Source organism: Echiichthys vipera, assembly GCF_963691815.1.
Source record: "Echiichthys vipera genome assembly, chromosome: 10".
In the NCBI taxonomy this organism is placed as follows: Eukaryota; Metazoa; Chordata; class Actinopteri; order Perciformes; family Trachinidae; genus Echiichthys; species Echiichthys vipera.
The window spans coordinates 15618353-15638296 of NC_139835.1; the positions used below are offsets into that span (position 1 = coordinate 15618353).

The following is a 19944-nucleotide window of genomic DNA, read 5'->3' on the forward strand; positions in this document are numbered from 1 at the left end:
TCATGCTTCATATCTTTATCACCATTATTAGTGGCAACAGTAGAAGTAGTGGTAATAGTAATAACAGCGGTAGAAATAGCTGCTAAGAACGCAATGGCGAGTTTGTGAAATCAAATTAACAGAATACTTTTTTAGTGTTCAATGTGCTAGTTAGTGTGTGTCTGAGAGACTCACGTTTCTTGTACTGGATAACAATGTCCCAGATGTTACGCCTAGAGCAGGGATCGACTCCTGTGGTGGGTTCATCCAGAACCACTAAGCGAGAGCCCCCTATGAAGGCGATGGAGATTGACAGCTTACGCTTCATGCCGCCTGACAGGTTGCCCACCCGCTTGTGTCTGTGAGCGTACATGCCTGTCTCCTCGAGGATCCTGGTAGGTTAGTCAATGAAAAGAATTTAACATGGAGTTCATGTTAACATACATTTTCTGTATATTACAACCCAGTTTCTGAGTTATACTTCCATCAATTCCATCAGCTACCCAGCGGGGGTTTCTGAACAACAGGAACCAGTGGAGAGGTACAATTTATTGCTTTTCTGCTCCTCTTGTCATGCAGGAACCCTCCAGAAATAGTCTCATGATGCAACTGGGGGATCAACCCATAGCTTAATGATGCCACAGAATGAAAAATATTTTCTCATGCTCGTAAGCTTATCCAAGGGGATGCAAAGGAACAAAAAGAGACCAAATTAAATATCTTAAGATCCTTTTGGAAAATGTGGAAATGTAAAAAATGTTGTTCTAAATGTATCCTAGCATTGTCAGGGAACAACAGCGTGTAATAAAAGCGTCTGATACATTTCACAGCTCCTGAGATACTAAAGTAGGATCTTATTTCATGATAAGTGCATCAAGGTCTAGATATACCTGTAAATTACAGCAAGTATAGCCCTAAAATATTTTTGGCTATAACCATATCTGAATATTACTCCGTATTTTGTGCATATTTATATAAAATGTCTCTTGTGTAACCAGTCACTGGTGTAAAGCCCTGGCTACTGTTGACACTGTTAAACTCTCATAATCCTTACCCATATTTCCTTTTCATTGGAAAAACCTGCAATTGACTAAAACTAAAGATACCTTTTCAAAACAGGTTATAAAATATATTCAATGGCTCGGCTACATCATGTAGATCATGCTTATTATATTTTTCACGCTCCCTGTAATGGATGATTGATCACTCACACGCGGACTTGTTCACGGAGTTCCTTGGGTGACCAGTGTGGGGCCTTGATCTGTCCGTACAGCAGCAGGTGCTCCTTGGCGGTCATGTGTTCAAAGAGGACGTCATATTGCATGCACACTCCTAGCTCTCTGCGAACGTCATCAATGTTGGTCTGCATGTCTCTGCCGTACACCTCGATGGTGCCAGAAGATGGGGTGAAAAGGCCGGTCAGGAGAGACCTAAGCACAAAGGATGGAGTTAATTCGGTGTTTTGGTTGTTTGTTGTTTCATAATTGGGGAAAGGTATATAATTCAAAAATAAAGTCTGACAGTTTTTCAAAAACTTTCGCTTATATTTGCTAAATGTATAAAACGCCCTTTGTTTTTGTCCCATTAGCTATTTTTTGGACATTCTGCCCAGCACTTTCCTATTAAATTATGATTTGTTGGCAGCATAAATATTGTAGGTCATTGAAGCCCTTCTTGGTTGTTTTTTGTTGAATCTTATTCTGCTGCGGCACACATTGTGTGTTGCACTAGAAAAGAGCATCAGCTAAATTAGTCACATTTAAAATGTAAATGTAAGTGCTCCAGTTGATGAAGACCTGTCAAACGAATCTCCACCACGGTGCATTTGCTGTGCCAGATTCAGACAAAACAATTTCCCTGTCAGCAGCAGACCCTTTTAAAGGGTCTGTTGATTAAAGGGATGCACAAATCAAATTTAAAGACGCCACATACAGTATATTAATGGTCAAAATGCATTTGAATTCATCTTACTACATGCAGATACAGTGAAAATTGAGAAAAATTGTGCTGCACATACATGGTGGTGGTCTTTCCGGCTCCATTGTGACCGAGCAGTGAAGTGACATGGCCCTCGTAGAAGGAAACATTAAGGTTTTGAATAGCTACTCGGTCGCCATAGATCTTGGTGAGACCATGGAGGGCAACGCCCACTGGGAGGTCTGAAAAATCGTCCCCAGCCTGAGAGGAAAGTGTGCTCTGGCCTATGGGAAACATGGAGACAGAGGCAACCTGTAAATCAACTCACAGGGGACAGGAATTAAATGAAAAGTGAGGGTAACATATATAGTGAGGTGTCAAGTGTCAATTTTTAAAAAATGACAATAAAGGAAAGACATCACGTTCTTGCTTTAAAACACAACACCCGAGGAGACAGCATTGCTTATTGTTATTTCCTGCAAGATAGTACAATGTCATTTTTCCCCTGTACCTTTTCCCTTGTCGTCAGAGAAGACGGGCTGGTTTTTCTGCATGATGTTGGTAAAGAGCAGTCCTCTGCCCACCTTAGTCTTTGACTTCACGCAGCAGCACACATCAGCCCAGAAGGAGGCTTTGAAGGGAAAGTACCACGGGGCAGGGATGCCGTAATTTCCTGAAGGGTAAAAAAAAAAAAAAGAACCCAAAACTTTTTAATAATAATTGAACCACTGTTTAGAGATAAGTTTACCAAGCAATTCATAAACTGATGAATTTGCTTCAACTGTTAACACCATGCTCGGTAAGAGTATACAGCTAGTCGTTCATGAGAAACAAAAATTTAAATTATTCAATGTAGAAGATCCCTCAATTATAAACATTAACACAAAATGCTACTGTAACATTACGGTGCCTTGACTAACAAGGTTTTACAACTATAGCCAGAATGCTAATATATCATGCGTAGGCTGTGTGTAGGGATTCTCATCATACTACTGCAGAGGTTTGGTGTTATTCTGAGCAGTATTAGTGGTTAAAAAAGCCGTTTCAATGCCTTCACCATAATGCCCCGAGCTAATCAGTGTTAGCCATGTCCGGCTGTTGGAGAGTCTCTCAGATTTCTCCGTTAGTAGTTGTTACACAAAAAATTACAACGGGATTACACTTTAAGCTAAAGACCAGCAAACAAAGAAAAAAAATTGTGTCTGATATGATAGAATGAATACAGAGCAACTATAAAATCAGATTTCATTTAATTTCTAGCTAAATGAATGAGAGCTATTGTGCTCTTATCAAACTAATTTGTACAGCATATTAGCATAAAGACGTCCCAGGTCAAACTTCCATTAGAGTAAATGGTTAATTAATGGTTTGTAAAAAAAAATTTAAATAATTTTAAAAAGTCGTAGTAACATGACTCCTTGACTTGAGATCAATCTGCTTTCGTTTTTATAGACTTCTATGATTTTACAGTTTACCTGGGAAGACCATGCGGATGTAAACCCCGATGATGAAGTAGAGGATGGAGTCGATGAACATCAGCCAGCACAGCCAACCGAATGAAGCCGTGTCTCCAGCAATGGGCGAGGTGTATGAGTTACTCCAGTGAATGCCTAAAGGAGCCAACAGAAGATTTGAATTTGCTTCCCACTGACTAAAGTAGCTTAGATATCAAACAGATCTTGTTTGATGTAAGTGAGACGTCTACATGTGCATACCTTCTCCCTGGGTCTCGTACCGAGAGATATATTGACCGGCATAACTAAAACAGGTCGGGGAAAACAAACTCTGTAGGAAAATGAGAAACGGATAAGACAGGATATAGAAACAGAACATCAAAAACATACAGTATCTTTTGTTTTCTAGACAATGCTTTTCTGTAATTTATCTCTGCTGTACTCTTGATCGTTGTGTAGTAAGGAGTGATATGCTATGAACATGATATACAGAGTTTTGTTCAAGGCTAACAAGGCTTTAGATGTATGCAGTAAAGTCATGTGTAACCCTCCAATTAACCATCCTAGCAGACAGCAAGTGCCGCAATTCAAAAAACAACCACGCTCCTCAAACAGAAACATTTGTAATCTGTCAGTTTGCCCTCCACCACATTGCTACTTGTATGTCAAAATGAAAAATAAAACCTCACAATGGAAAACAACTGGGGGCAAAAGCCACTGTTTACAATGTCATTAAAGTAAGTGCCGCTATGGGCTGCACCATTATATTTTGAAGCAATATGTTAGTAAAAGTATTTTTTGCAATGGAAAGAGTAAATAATATTTTGGAATAAAAATAAATTTGAAAAAAATATTTCTCTACATTTCTTATCTCTCCAGTCTATTTTCAGTATCTTCCAGGCTAAATAACATTATTTGCTTGTTTAAAGTACATGAGTCATGACAGAAGAAGTTCAATGGTTCCTCACCAGGATGCTTTTCTGGGAAAAGGTGAGATTTGCCTCCAGGGTAACGACCACAACGAAAGGGAAGAAGCAGAGGATGTAAAGGAGGCTGCCGCTGAGGGCTGCAATGTAGGTCTTGTCAAAGAAGGAGCTGACCAGGTAGCTGAAGGACAGGATGCTAAAACCATAGTCACAGAGGTACAAGAAGAGGATGAAGCCGTCACTGTGGGGCAGAATGTTGCCGTACTTGAGCACCAGCGTGAGGATAGAGATGGTCAACACCAAGTAGGTGGCACACTCCAGGAACCAGGCACAGAAGTGACTGACTGGGTTAACTCCCATCATTTTCATGTACTGTGGGGCGAAGGAAGAATAGCAATGAATGGGAATACTGTAAATGTTAGAAATATATAGTTTCTGTATTGCCAGTTTGATGCTTATGAAGGATTACACCACTCAATACCTCATGCAGCCTCAGCTCTCTCTCCTGTACCAGCTTCCTCACAAAATCGGCCACGAACAGAACCCAGGGTATCATTAGCATGAGCGGGAAGACAAAAGAGATGGCCTCCAGGTACCTGGGGAATACAAAGAAGTCAACTGTTAGTCAAATTTCTAGACAAGCTAACATCTAATCACTGTCAACAACGGCAGATGAAAAGGCCTATCATTCAGTCAGCAGCTCGATAGAGCGGAAGGGCAATATCAGAAGATAGTTTGGAGATTTTTGACAGCAGTGTTCAGATCCTATTATTATTCACGCAAAAATAAATGCCTCTCTTTCATTTTCCTTTTCTTTTTTTTGTCCTAATCATATATTCGAGCCTTATACATAGAAATTTAGTGCTTGCTGCTTTTCAAACTACACAACTATAATTCACAGCTAACGTCAGAAATTGTGCTGCTGAGTAATAAATCAGGATGTCCAAGAGGTGAGGTTCATCATATCTTATGTTAGTCTCTAGTTAGTCAGAACGCAGTGGCCCGCTGGGGCTTCGTAGATGAGATATCAGCACTCGAGGGCAAGCACAAACATAGGCATTACTGTCCAGCATGATTTATTGAAAACAATGTAGTGTATTGACACACAAGTTAATTCTTTTAAGTCTTTGTTTTGAATTGTGTGTATACTACAGAAATGAATGGTGCTTCTCAAGCGCATGAAGAGTGTTTGAGCGTATGCGCTTCAAAAATGAAGGCACAGTAATAGTGAATATTCATGCATGTGGTGCGAAGCCAATTCTAATGTGAAAGGTTCATGTGAATAACTACTTACTGTCAGTCCCCAGTGGCAAATGAATAATGAAAGAGCATTTATTATTCCACATCAATGCAATACATCCCCCTCAGAGACACTGTGGACGCATTCACTTTTCGATGCATGCATCCATTTGGTAGCATGTTCATACTGTACGTGTGTACTTGTTTGCATGTACGTGTGTATACACTGTACTGTATGTGCATTTGTGTATTCAGGGGACTCACTCATCCCAGAGGTGGCAGGGATAGGGGAAGGGCTGCAGCTGGACGGCTGGCTCTTTGACTCTCCGTCCAGTCTGCATCTCAATGATAGCCCGATCGATGGTCTCCTGAAGGTAGACAAAGCCCCGGTTGTAGCGCAACGTTACCCTGGCCAAGATGTGGTGGCTCTTCACAAAATACGGGGTCCTGACTCTGTCAGTACGCATGACGTTGTCCATGTGCATACGGATAGTGTAGCTGACTTTGGGAGGCAAGAAGGATGTAGAGGAGGAAGACCTGGCCTGACGCTTCCTGGATGAGTGCTCATTCTCAGGAAGCTTGAAGATGACACCTTAAAGACAGATTACCCCATCAAAGTCAAAATTCAAAGACCAGGCTATTATGTTCCTTGTCCTGGATAAACTGTTGCAGAGTCAGATCTTCGGTAATCGTCCTCATCTGAACTCATTATCAACGGAAAACCCCTTTAAATGGATAGTTCAGCTTTTTTGAAGTTGAGTTGTATGAGGTACTTAGTGATATTCAGTGTATTACACACACTAGATAACTAGTAACTCACCGTACGTTGCTTACAATATGTGAAGAGAAGAAATACTAAAAAGACAAAAATGTTTTATTTACATCATTGTGGGGTCAGTTTCTTAGGATTTGACTGAGATGGAAGTCCATATACTGTAGTATGAGCATAGTGCCTCTTTTTTCTTTTCACACACACAAGCACACACTGACAGCAACTTGTCCATGACCATGTGTACCATTATTCCAATGTAGAATAGCCATAAACTGGTAAAAGTCCAAACTACTGGAAAGCAGGACAGTTCTGGGGTTAAAATGTTTTAAACAAGGATACAACTGCCTCACTAAAGGTATTCCCATACCTTTTTTTCCTTCCCGATATTGCTTCCGATACCAAAATTAGCATTTTCAGCCGATACCAGATATATATGGTTATATGTGTATATACTGTATGTGTGTTCGTATATAGACTGTTAAAACTAGATAATAAAAGAGAGTTCTCTGGCATTCATTTTCTGTATTTTCATTCTCTTTTTTTAACAATGTATACAGTATATAGTATATAGTATATATATACACACACACACACACACATACACATAAAGCTTGTCCATTACACCCAATATTTACTCACTTGCATAGAGATCACGGTCTTTGGCAAGTTCCTGAGCTGCAGTGTTGAGCTCGTCAGCAGAGTTGTAGCCACGGTAACGGTCAAACTTGATACAGGAGGAGAGGTTCACCATCAGGGTGGACAAGGTGGTGATTTGATTCAGTAAGTGTTTGTTCTTCTCCAGCATGACGGTCATATTAGCTTTGGAAAAGTAAGACATGCAGAAATTTACTGACACAGTTCCATCAAGTCTGAGTGCAGCTTTAGATTTGATCTACATCCAGATTAAAATAGTTTGTCGTGTCCTGTTTACTGTCATGCCCTGGTATGTTTTATGTTACGTAATGTGGTATGACATCACGAGGTAATCAAATACCTGTACGTCAAAGTCAGACCTTGTAGTAAAAAACGACTGATGTGCACAATCACAGTAAAATTAGTGCAATGCTTGTCTCCTGTAAACCTAAGGAGCAGTCCTGATTTCTGGATTTGCGTGGATAATTTAAAGGCAATAAGTGAGGGAGGAATTTAAAGGTTAGCCTGGTATCTGCAGCTTCCAAAAGTAAGACCTTCAAACGCTCACTCACAGAAGTTGCTGAGCGTCTCCTTCATTCTGCCGACATTGATGTCTGTCTGCATTTCGATGAAACTGTGAACAAAGGAATTGCCCAGGGAATTCTGACAGGAGGGGAGAGAGAAAGTGGAAGAGACGATGCACAACATCAAGATCACGCTGCTGAAAAATCGTCGCAGACCATTGCAAAGTTTATCTCCAGAATTTCAGCAAGCCGACAGTCAGGAAACCCGCCTGAATTATTATTATAGATATACAAAAGACAGGTTCTGAGTTTTCATACCTGCAGCATTGGCAGAGTGTGGCCGAGTATTGTGGCAGACTTCATAATGTAGTTGGAGGACTCAATCCAGTCCTTGGAATACTTCCTCAGATTTGCAAACTCCTGTAAAGTGGCATTGGCCTGGACAAGGAGAGGACAAGGACGAGAACATGTGAAAAGGCTGGGGATCAGCAAAATATCATAACCTGCTGTGTGCGTGCGTGTGTGTATGTGTGTGTGTGAGTGTGTGTGTGTGTGTGTGTGTGTGTGTGTGTGTGTGCTTGTGCTTGTGCTTGTGCTTGCGTGCAGCTGTATACTACAAAACATAGTCAAACTTGTTCAAAACACAGCCACAGTAGAAGATGGTGGTGCATACAGATTTGTGTATACCCCCCTGCAACACTGTATTCTTGTTTACTACATGCCTGTCAGGGGTACATGAAGACTACACAGACAGCGTGCTTAGGAGAGGTAGATAGAAGTGACAAAAACTTCTGTAAAAGTCTAACAAAGGTAAGATGAGGTATTTGCGGAGGATTCAAAAAAATAAAGTTCATAAAGGTCAGGCCCCGAGACAGGCTGGCTGTGACTTATTTTAGTATGCACTGTGTACCTTTTCCATTATGGCCCTGGTGACGGGTGTGTCAGGGGTATACAGAATTTGTCCCATCAGCATTGGTTTGAGGAAGGCCCAGGCAACGGCTCCGCCTGTAGTATTGACCATGTCCAGGTACATGTTCATACAGAAGGGAGCTACACAAGGAAAGAAAAGAGGAGAACCATTAGACATACAGTATCACAAGGGAGAAATTAATCTATTTGACTCTATTTTGTCCATTTTAAACAGTTTTGAGGATCCTTTTTGAGCTTTAAAGATAAGGCTGGTGTTATTTGATATATTTCTTATTGTCAACAAACCCTTTGAAAAGTGGGAAATGAAGGAGAATGCCCAAATCTGTCTCCAAATGCTTTCCAGCTTCACTACAGTGTCTGTAGCAGTCATCCCAGAGCCCATTCATTCCTAAGACGACTGAATAATCTTGACAAATGGTCATAAATATGTAGTTCCAACAATATTGGATGGTAGGATCAATTAATCTACTCGTTTTTGGTCTTTTAATGGGATTTGTATAATCTTTAACAAATGGTCACAAATATGTAGTTCCAACAATACCGGATGGCAGGATCCATTAATCTGGTAGTTTTGGTCTTTTAATGGGATTGGTCTTTATCCTTTAATCCGTATTGCTTTATTAATTGTGAGCAATATTTCCCAAAAGTTCTGTGGGAGTGGAAATGTTTAGCCCTTATTAGTGACTCCAGATTTCCTTAGAACAGCGAACTGGCTCCTATATAGAAATTTCTGTGTCAATTTCAAGTTTTGAATTTTCACTTTCTTTCAAGTCTCTGCCTATATCTGAAATGAATTTAGGGCAAATACTAGTATCTGGTGGGATACTTTACTCTGTGTCTCAGCTACTAAAGTGTCTCTTTGATGTGCATATAGTACATGTCACTTATTTCTAATTAAGAATGATGACTAAGAATGAAGTGATTAATTCAGCAAAAAGCCACAAAAATCTGTTCTCCTCAGGACATACTGGCATTTTGCGGAATCTTGAACCTCTCGATCATTTCCTCATGGTGCAGGAAGGAGCTTGACTCCGGCGTGGCAGGGAGTTTGGAGATTCCGAGCAGAGCCAGGACACCTTTACTGCACAACGCTCGAGAGAGGGTGACAAATGTAGCCTGGGTAGACATCCTGGACCTCTGTCCTCTCGTCATCTGAGGGAAAACATAGATCGGAAGTTTTAATAATTGATGTTTTCAGTGTATTCAAAGCAGAATATTTGTCATTCTAATCTGGTATTATGCTATTTTTATGTTGATTTTGAGACACTGAAACTACAAACATAGACACACACGAATGCATGTGGGTAAAGCACTGTACATTAGACTACATACTTCATTAAATTCATTGTTGGCCACCAGGTTGAGGTCTTGGATGGAGAGCATGAAGGTTTGAATCTGATCAACAGCAGGAAGAATCATTTTCATGGCGTTGGTTATGAGCTCAGCCACCTGGAGCAAACCTCCCACCAGGCTCTGCATTTCTTCAGACAGCACCATCTGAAAGACAGGGACAAACAATCGAACATGTTTCTTTAGTTTGAATTTCCTCACTGTGACTGCTCTTTTTTTCTTTCTGCCCCAGTCTTATTTGACAGATTTCTTTCTATCTATAGATGACATAATTTTAATCATATAAAAGACACGTCAACAATCTAAATGAGGAGAATATATTGTATACAACCCAGGATGAAAATAGCTACAATTTTAATGTTTAAAAAGAAAGTAAAGGCTTTTTAAAATGACTGTATCTAGGTAACTAGATGAGTTTTGGTGTGAACAATTTTCTTAGATCAAATGGAAAAACATCTGTTATGAAATGCATGTTGTTGGTTGTTTTTTTTACATGTGTGAGGGAGGCAGAGCTTTGTCTAGTGAACAAACATTTTCTTGTACAAAAGCATTTCTCTCTTTCTTACATGTCCCTCAAACAAAGAGCTTCAAACATGCTTTGGTTGTTCAGCCATTACAGCAGAATGTGCAATCACCACATTCTTACATTTTCTGGTATTTTTACAAATAAAGAAAAAAAACGATTTTCTTTTGAAGAAAGTGTACCATGTTATTTGTGCTTCGAAAATGATTGTGAATTCAGCCTTACTCTGTAGATGACTTTCTCCATGTTGAGATGGCGAACCATCAGCAGTGAGAAGCTGTACCACTGTTCAGCAGACAAGGAGCAGAAAGTCTTTAAGATGACCACATCTTTCTCATCCATGCCCAAGGCACCTGTGGAGCTGCAATGGCGCAGATTGACGAACCATGACAGGATCTGTTTCAAAAGCAATCATGAGAGTATGGAAACAGTTATCACTGGCAGAAGTACAGGAGAATGTAGGTTACATACATAGAAATACAAACAGGCATAAAGAACTCAGATGGGCATTTTCACTATTTCCGTACATTTTATAGACCAAACATTTCATCAAAGAAACAATCAGCACATGAATCGATAATGAATACAACTAATTGTTAAGTGCAGCCCTACTTAAAGGCCCCCAGCCCCAAAAAGCCCACTCTGCTCTGATTGGTCAGTTTTCCGGGGCTTCTACATCTATGCTCTCAGCGTCTCTGCACCACCGGGGAAAGACTGTAACGGCACTGTAGCTGAACTTTCCACATTTATATAATATAGTTGTGACATAACAATAGTATGGAATTTATATAGCACCTCACCCTACTTTATTATCAAAAGAGACCTGGGAATCATTTTTTTTACAATATGGGACCTTTAACAGGGCGGCACAGAGCTGTGTTGTCTCACAGCAAGAGGGTTCCTGGTTCGAATAAGTGGGGAGTTTGCATGTTCTCCCCGTGTCTGCTTGGGTTCTCCCCGGGTTCTCCGGCTTCCTCCCACAGTCCAAAGACATGCATGTGTTAAGTTAATTGATGAATCTAAATTGCCTATAGGTGTGAATGTGAGTGTGATCTGTCATGTCTCTATGTGCCCTGTGATAGACTGGCGTCCTGTCCAGGGTGTACCCCGCCTCACCCCGATGTCAGCTGGGATCAGCTCCAGCCCCCCGCGACCCCGTTAGGAACAAACGGATGAAGATGATGGATGGGACCTTTAACTGTTTTCAAGTTGGCAATCATAGAAATAGGTTCTGATTGAAGGGATGTGTATGAGTCACATAGGTCAGCTACTGTAGTAGCTACTGTATGGCCACATCTGTGTTGTTATTTTCTTGTGTTATGTGTAGACAGAAATGTGTCACCACCAGCGGAAAACTCTTTAGAAATGATTTTATGCACCCTTTCTTACAACATAATCTGCAGTGTACTAGCAAAGACATTAAGAGGACAGCCTCTAAGCCTCTAAGTCATGCTCTGGAGAAATGGTCCATGAACAGTTGCTAGCCACTGGATGATTTTGATTAGGTTTGCAATTCAGTATCCATTGTACTGTAAAGGCAACTGTTTTTTTTTCTTTTTGCCTGATTGATACAATGTTAAATAAAACAAGCTGGCTTTATGAAATGTGACTTTTATGGCATTATCTGAAGGTGATCCTATTTACTTTGTGTTGCACCATGTGGTAGGAATATAGGCTACAGAGGCCTAATGAAAAAAGCAATACAATGATGCAAGTCCAAGACGCTAGTTAATACAGGGATATATGGCACAGATTGTTCCACAATATATAAGCTGAGGAAGCCCCTTGCTCACCTCTAAATTGTTGTTTGGTAGTGTTGTTTCCATCAGGAGGCTGAGAGTAGCTGGATCAAAATCCATGTGTTGCTGAACATCCACAACGAAGGCTGCTTTATTCCTCAGCAACTCACCGACCGTCACCACTCCTGGATAACAAAGTGATATAAGAGCAAGTTGAAAAGTATACATTTTTTATTATGGCATTGATACAGTGTATTGTTTTTGTTTCTTTATATCTATCTAGTTTCACTTCTATAATGGTGGAAGGAAAAATAGATTTACTAGCTTGCATGTTTCAAATCTTCAAGTGAATGTATTGAAAATGATTTCTTATTGTAGTACTTTATCCCGACTGCGTGCATTCCTTGCGATAGAATGGGTGAAACAGCTGCCTTAGGGTGTGTTCAGATGTAGCTTTCTCTTTTTCACTGTCAAAAACTGTTATATAAAAACAAAATAAAACACCTTTGAAAAGAGCTTCACCTGGCTTCTGTTTTGGCAGAGAGGACACCTTCAGAAGCTGAAAAAGTACAGCTCTGAATGACATTAACTGCCTTCTTAGCCAGCCAATCAAAATAAAAGACACTCTGGTCAATATTCACTAGAGCAACAATCACGGACAAAGTGACAGTGGAGAAATTGGCCATTATGGTTATTATTGTTAGATAATCCAGCAAGCAAGGTGGTGCTATCAGACACGAGTGAGCGACAGGTGAGCTGAAATGAGGAGTCTGTTGCTATGGAAACAACGTTTATAATCTGCTTTTTTCCCCCACTGATAGCACTCCAGGCAATGTAAAAGTGACCACAGCCCTAAATCTTTATTTTGAACAGTCAAAACTCAATTTCTGGATGACAATTAAATACTTTCCGCCCCAAAATTGATAAATAGTCCATTTTTGTGACTGGATAATCTGCATATCATCTTGGCTATAAACTCTTCTTCACTCATATGTGTCCATCCTTTTTTACTATCCTTCAGCCAGCCAAGAAATGATGCACAAAATAACAAAACCAGCAGTGAGAAGTATAATCCGTGTGGTGGGTCAAGTAAAAATGACTAACTGGTAGGTCTACTATAAAACAGCATAGCAGTGGTGCAGGACTCTATAATATGGTGAAATACAGCAATTGTTATGATACAGAGAAATGTCTCACCTGGGGAGGAGACGTTAATGTTGAAAGAACTCAGGCTACTGGTGTTAAAGCCCAAACTCTGACTCAACGCAGAGGACCTGCAAACACACAGACACACACAGAGGCACAAACAGATGAATACAAATAAAAAACAGGACATACAGGATAAATATATTTTGTTTTAAACAAAATAAAACGCTGCCAGGCGTCCTGCAGGCGTCCTGCAGGCTAAATAGACTGAGGTGTAAATTTGGATAAATCAACACAAAAAAACTTTGCCTTTAAGCCCCAAACAACAAGAAGTCTGATTTTGCATACTTCAACACTCTCAAATCCTGGGAGGTGAGTTCTGTAAAGTGCAACAGCCTTGACCACTCTGTGATACTGTGGGCAAATTATACAAAAGGGATAAATAAAAGTTAAAGATCTAGACGAGGGTGACGGTAGCTTTCTGCTGCTCATTGCTGGGAAAACCAGTAAAAAATAAAAACATTTAAGAAAGGAAGACAATGCTTTACCAGTTTGACTCCACATCGTAGGTTTCAGGGTCTCCGATGAACGCCTGGAAGAGGACATCGGCCACAGAGGTCATGTTTATCATCAAACTCTCAATCAACATCTCCAGGCCGGGTAGAAAAGTGTCACACAGCTGACCAGGTTCGATGGAGACAGCCCGCAATAGCACATGCACAGACTCTGTTTTCTCCAAGGCGCACATCTGCAAAAAAATAAGTTACGCAAGCACCAAGTAAGTTCCGGGTCAAATCCTCCGATCAAACATATGCAACATAGATCAGTTGGTTGGACATAATTGGCTGCCTATGGTGGCGTGGGAATATTTTACTAGAGAGTTCACTTTAGGACTTTAGGGTTAGAGAAAAAATCACTCTAACTGTGAGTCAAAGAACTCCAACCCAACTTAAGAATGTGACTGTTCTTTTCTGAAAAGCCTTACTGGATATGATTATTGAATATGTGTGATTTATGATTTGCAGCTTTTTTTGGCACCAGAAACAAATACTAGCTTTTAGCATTTAAAAAATAAACAAATCAGTGTCAACCTACAAACTGTCAGAACTGGAATCAAAGTGTAATCAGTGCTGTTGTTTTTGTTCCCTATGAATGTCCATGTTGCAGTGCTTTACAATTATAATTGTGCTTCTTAAAACAGTTAATGAACCCTGACAGTAGTTTTTAAACAGAGACCTTGGATCCCAGGTGGCCAAGTTGCTCTGAGAACCGCAGGTCTGTCGGGCTGATGAGTAGGAGCTCAACGGCAGTTTGGACAGTCTCTTCAATGAGCATCAGGTTCTCTGTGAAGGAAGGCAAAGAGTGTAGGGGGGGGGGGGGGGGGGGTGAGGGCAAGAGAGAGGTTATTAGGAGTTAGACAGAAAGATTGAACAGGAAAGGGAAAAGAGGGCAATAAGGTCTGTAAGGTGACAGAATAACATGACATCCCACTGGGTTTCATTATGACTCGCACCATTACGGGGCAGCGTCGTCAGCCAGCAAGCAGCAAATGATGTGCTTAAAGTGAAGCCCTGTGCAAGACTGATGGGGCCAGAAGGGCCAGCAGTACTGGATGTCGTTGTGCATTAAAATACATCTGACAAGCCCAAAGAAAGGCACCACCTCAGGCAGCGAGATGTGATGACAGAATATTTAATTAGGCCGAAATTAGACAATGGTGATGTTTAATCTCTTGGCGCTCAACACCTAGGGGCCTTTGCAATTACAACAGTTCACTCTGGGTGTGTGTGTAAAGAATATGAGTGGGGTTAGGGAGAAGTAAAGCCGCTGCAGCTGCTTACAACGTGATTCCGTGCACTAAAAACATTATCACGCAAGCACAGACGCCAATTAAAAGGAGGTCATAGATGTCCACTTGTGTGAGTGCGAGGGGAGACGTTTAGCGAGGGCGGACAGGATAAGTGATTGAATTCTACTTTGCTAACGAGATTTAAAAAGGTGCTGAGTGGCTTTCTGCTGGAAAAAGGCCATATGGCCTTGGGCTCTTTGGGAGCTCAAGCTAAGCTGATGTGAAGCTTTATTTCTCATATCTCCAGAATGAATTATGCTGCACTATAATCATGTATACAATAACAACAGCATTAACAAAACGTTTTATGGTCTTCCCATGGTCCTGTAAATTGCTATGAACAGAGCTGGAGAGGGACTCATTTTCAGCCCGTGAGTTTCATGCCTCAGACCAGCCCGCTTTGGTGCACAACCTTTTATACAGGAGCTCTTTAATTATAGCCCAACTATATAAGGCTGCTAAAATGTGCTCTTCTCTACGACCAGTGTATTTACTCACAGTGTATTTTTCTAGAACATCATATAATTCTGTGTAAATGAGTTTAGTTTGTTCTGTGTTCATGATGAGCAGCATGAGCAGCACTGGTTCTAGAACACACGTTGTACACAAATCCTCTATTTTTTACAGTGTAACATTTGAACCTATCATAGACACTATACACTGCACATTAAATTACTTATGAAGCAAAATGACAAAACACATATATTGATATTATATATAGTAATAAAGTGCAGCTCTATTAGAAATTGCAACGGATTCTAATACCAGAGAATAAAACATAATAATCTTTAATAACACTGAATGGAAACATTTTACAGCCTTTGACTCTATTTACTTGAATACTTTACTTGAAATGTTGATGCATATCACATAGTATTAAAGAATGAATAACACAAAAACACTACAATTATATAGTATCATGCTCAGTTACATGTATCACAGAGGGTTTGTGAGATCCTGTTCTGTACAGGTTCCCAGGCTCACCCCATCCTAAGGTGACAGCCTAAATGATCTATTTATAAAATGATTGTGTTCACCGACCCTGTTACCGGCCCTTGCAGCCCGACAACCAGCCCGGCCCACCGGGAATCCTTCTGTGTCCCCCGATTAGCCACTCGAGGGCTGGCTAGGAAGGTCAGAGAAAAATGGGTGGCACTCATCCACACTGTGTGACTTTTTAATGACACAGGCTGGCACACTGCGCTTTTACATACATACTGTCACCGCAGGTATGTAAACACAAGCTGCAGCATCAGTGTGAGCTCTACATAACAGCAACAATTAAGCACAGGTGGGAGGGAGTTCGCAGAGGAGTCAGTAGGTAAAGCTAATTTGGAGAAACTAAAAGGATAAAGCTATGAGTGAGTCAGAGAGACAGTAGATCTGAATCATTAAGTTACCTTGAGATTCAAGGGCAAGCGCTCTGGTGAAATCTTTAAGCACCGAGGCGAATGGAAGGCCATCAGGAAGCATACCGGCAGCATTTGTTAGGAGATCCATTGATGACCTGGGAAAGATTAAAATAAAATAAAAAAACGTTAATGAAACAGAGCAACACAATGGGGAAAAACAAGGCAAAAGATTGAAAGAAGATGTTTTTAGTTGCTGGGGCAAATGCATATCTGAAGCAAGATACTGAGTTTACACAACAAAAAAATGGTATATACATAAAGTATATATTTTTTCTTGTTCCCAAAGCCATGTTTGAGAAAATAAGACTTACATCTGAAATGCGCCAGGGAGAGTGAAGAAGGAGAGCAGCCCAAGGGCAGCATCAATTGTCTCTTCTCGCGAGGCATCCATGTCCCAAGGCATGCCGCTTGTAGCTCCCTTAACCACCACGCTCAAATCCGGATTGGTGAAGAGCATGTTGACTGTCTCCATAATTTCTGGTGTGGTAGCAGGGACAGAGATGGCTTTGAACATGGCAGGGTAGTCAATGTTAAACAGGTCAATGAAGTCATCCATGGGGTCCCTTGCCGGCATCATCAGGGCCTCGCGTCTGTTTCGGACCCTCGCTGTATGATTACCGCCTGTCAATTTCTGCTGATACATACTGGGGTGGTAGTCCATGGGGGGCAGAAGATCACTGCTTACGAGCTGCCTCAGCATTGCAAGTATGTTTCCGGGTAAGTCTTCAAACAAATCCATGTTTGCTGGCATGTCCCCACTCATCTGGGTCAGACCAGACAAGAGAGGCCTGAGGATGTCGTAGATTTTGGGCAGAACCTGGGTCAGCAGATCCAGTCCAGATGCTTGAGTGGAGGCCAACCATGCAGACATCTCAGCCACCTTCTGCACAATCACGTTTGAGTCGTTGGATGCAAGAAAGCTCTCCAAGGCTTGGTAAACCATAGGCGCATCCCCAAATATCTTCATGTCGGTCACCCATGTTGTAGCTTTCCTCATCATGTTGGTAAGTGATTTTACATTGAGTCCAGAAAAATTTCCCCACATCATGGGAAAGGTGTCATCTAATGTGATGTTTGCAGAGGACAATAAGATCATGGCTGCTTCTTCGAAGAGTTCCTGGGATGAGCTGCTGTCTTGAAGAAGATGGTAGTTTTCCAGGATGTGGCTCAGTGTTTTCTCTACAGCTTCAGTGTAAGGTTGGATGAATGGGGCCATGCGTATGAGCTCATCTGACAGCATTTTGAAGGAAGACAAACTGAAGATGGGAGAAATTTAATGAAGGTGTTAATTAAAGTTAATTCCATAGAAATCTTGGGTAACAAATGTCAATATGAATCGACATTTAAATGAATCACAATATGAATTAAATTATAATTAGATGATTGTAAGACCTAAAGCACTTGTCTGGACAATGGGATAATTCTCACCTATTTTTTCACACAATGCAAACTATGTTTTTTTTTCTAAATTATTTTTCTGGACAAAGTGATTCCATTTAAATCGACAGACCAGAAGTAATATTTCTCTATCATCTTGCTTTATACTTATTCGCATACTATTTTCCATTTTAGCCTTGATAATAGACTGTGGAGTATTTCCATCAATGATCTAGTATAACTCATGTAGTCAGACTTGACGGATGCCCTGTGATATGCAAAATGTGATCCTTATCACCATGCCCGGCTCATTATCGCAGCTGGCGTATAAAGGGAAATCAATTTTAAGAGGATGTCTCAGCTAGCTGAATCATGGTTAAGCTCCTATCTGTGCAGGTTGGCCTGTTTTCAAGCAGAATCACATTAAATAAATGAATCATAATGCATATGTGATCACTGTAATTCTTTAATTAGGTATGAATCAAATTGGCCTGACTAGTTCATTGTGGATAATGAAGAGGTGATTTCATGTATGTATAAGTGGGTCTGTATGGGTCTTTGCAGGGGTCATAGGGATGCAACAGAATGCATTGGAAATGTACAGAATATACATTCAGATAAAATACTGTTTAATATGATCACACTCTAATGTTCAGTGGGTTTTGTTTTGTGACTGCACTATACGTTGATATGATGGCATCATATCCTGTGCCTTCAGTGTGGCCCAGTCTGTCTGATCTACTACAGCCTCCATTGATGGAAAATAAAAATAAAATGGGAACAAAAGTATGCTATAACGGACTACTCCTCATGTGACTTTTGAACATTACACAGAAGCTGTTGCTCTTTCATTCTAATGTACTGATGCAACAAATGAATCTTTCATGTTGAAGTGCCCGCTCATCCACATGCCAAATTACCATTTTCACAATCATTGACAGATGGCTGGTGCTTTTGTGTTTATTTTTTACGATAGTTTGATTTAGTTTTTTCCCATCCGCATTTCACAATGACCTATCCTACTTTGCCTCTGATGTGATAGTACCTGTTGCCTAATTCATAGAAGGCAGCACGGGTGGGAAAAAACTCAGTAGACAATGGCAGGCTTAATGCTACTACGGAACACTGATTAACAAGAACATTCAACAATTGCATTTTATGTTATAACGGTTGCTGATCCCTGGTCTGCAGGGTAAATTTGTTGTCATGTCTTATAATAATAACCCCTTAATAAATACATGGATTTGGGAGACCAGAGTATTTTCTGATGGTGTTAAGCATAGTACGTCCTGACCACAGTGAAGAGCACATCTTGGGAGAAATCACATAATCTTATTGTGGCTGTAAGTAGTCACCTGTTTTGCAATTGCATGTCTTGGAGCTGCTTGTATCCGTGCAGCTGTGCCTCTGGGCTCAGAGGCTGGCCTGCAAGCATAAAGAGCTGGCTGAAGAAAGCCATGATGAACTGCTCTGTCACAAGTGAGGTGTTAATGTTGGCTTGGTAGAGAGACTGTACAGTCTTGACAATCTTGGCAGCAGTGGCACTCACAGTCATTGGTCTCACACCCATGTGCTATACAGAAAACATAGAGCAGAGACGGACTGTAAGCAATGTGGCAGCTTTCTCTGCTTGTCAACACTGCCACCAAGTGGTAAAGCTGTTCACTGCAGAGAAAATGGGGTTTTTTGCCATTTTTGGCACACATTTTGATATAACATCTGGTCAAACAAATTCAGAATGTAATATCCTTCTTTAAATGAGTTTGCTTGCATTATCCTTATATAATTTGCCACGCATTTACTCACACTCATGTTCATGTGAGCGTAGACAGACTGGGATGCAGCATAGGCTTCAAATACTGGCTGCAGGCTGATGTTGCACCACAAAGCCATAGCGGTGTGGCTTAAGCCTGCTGCCTCTTGTACTGGCTCCCATGTTTTGAGCACTTCACTGCACTCCAATGTGCCATTAACCTAGAAGGGAAGATGGCAACATCTTATTCTGTTTCATATGCATTGTTCAAAGAAAACCAGTTCAGTTTGCAAGACAGATGGAAATAGAACAAAGTGTTGGTGAGACAAAAGACTAAGGCACTAGGGAGATATTCTTATCTCCCTGTTCATACAGTTTCCAGAGAAGAAAAGAAAAGGGCAGAAGTCTCACACAGGTATCA

The 19944-nt window shown here is 40.8% G+C and overlaps 1 protein-coding gene across 2 annotated transcripts in view; it reads right to left on the minus strand.

The window, feature by feature from the left end:
• Window positions 1–19944, minus strand: part of abca12 (ATP-binding cassette, sub-family A (ABC1), member 12) — a 75917-nt gene that overhangs the window by 30852 nt on the left and 25121 nt on the right. For both annotated transcript variants that reach the window (XM_083921609.1, XM_083921610.1), the window contains exons 25-48: window positions 19577–19744; window positions 19126–19343; window positions 16705–17649; window positions 16382–16488; window positions 14369–14475; window positions 13681–13880; window positions 13184–13260; window positions 12041–12171; window positions 10473–10643; window positions 9707–9871; window positions 9343–9526; window positions 8355–8494; window positions 7763–7882; window positions 7493–7583; window positions 6927–7106; window positions 5780–6107; window positions 4758–4872; window positions 4319–4648; window positions 3612–3681; window positions 3372–3506; window positions 2408–2569; window positions 1997–2180; window positions 1191–1409; window positions 175–371 (exon numbers count right to left, since the gene is read on the minus strand). In XM_083921609.1, the coding sequence (XP_083777735.1) occupies window positions 175–371; window positions 1191–1409; window positions 1997–2180; window positions 2408–2569; window positions 3372–3506; window positions 3612–3681; window positions 4319–4648; window positions 4758–4872; window positions 5780–6107; window positions 6927–7106; window positions 7493–7583; window positions 7763–7882; window positions 8355–8494; window positions 9343–9526; window positions 9707–9871; window positions 10473–10643; window positions 12041–12171; window positions 13184–13260; window positions 13681–13880; window positions 14369–14475; window positions 16382–16488; window positions 16705–17649; window positions 19126–19343; window positions 19577–19744 (4744 nt within the window). The remainder of the gene's footprint in view (window positions 1–174; window positions 372–1190; window positions 1410–1996; window positions 2181–2407; window positions 2570–3371; window positions 3507–3611; window positions 3682–4318; window positions 4649–4757; window positions 4873–5779; window positions 6108–6926; window positions 7107–7492; window positions 7584–7762; window positions 7883–8354; window positions 8495–9342; window positions 9527–9706; window positions 9872–10472; window positions 10644–12040; window positions 12172–13183; window positions 13261–13680; window positions 13881–14368; window positions 14476–16381; window positions 16489–16704; window positions 17650–19125; window positions 19344–19576; window positions 19745–19944) is intronic.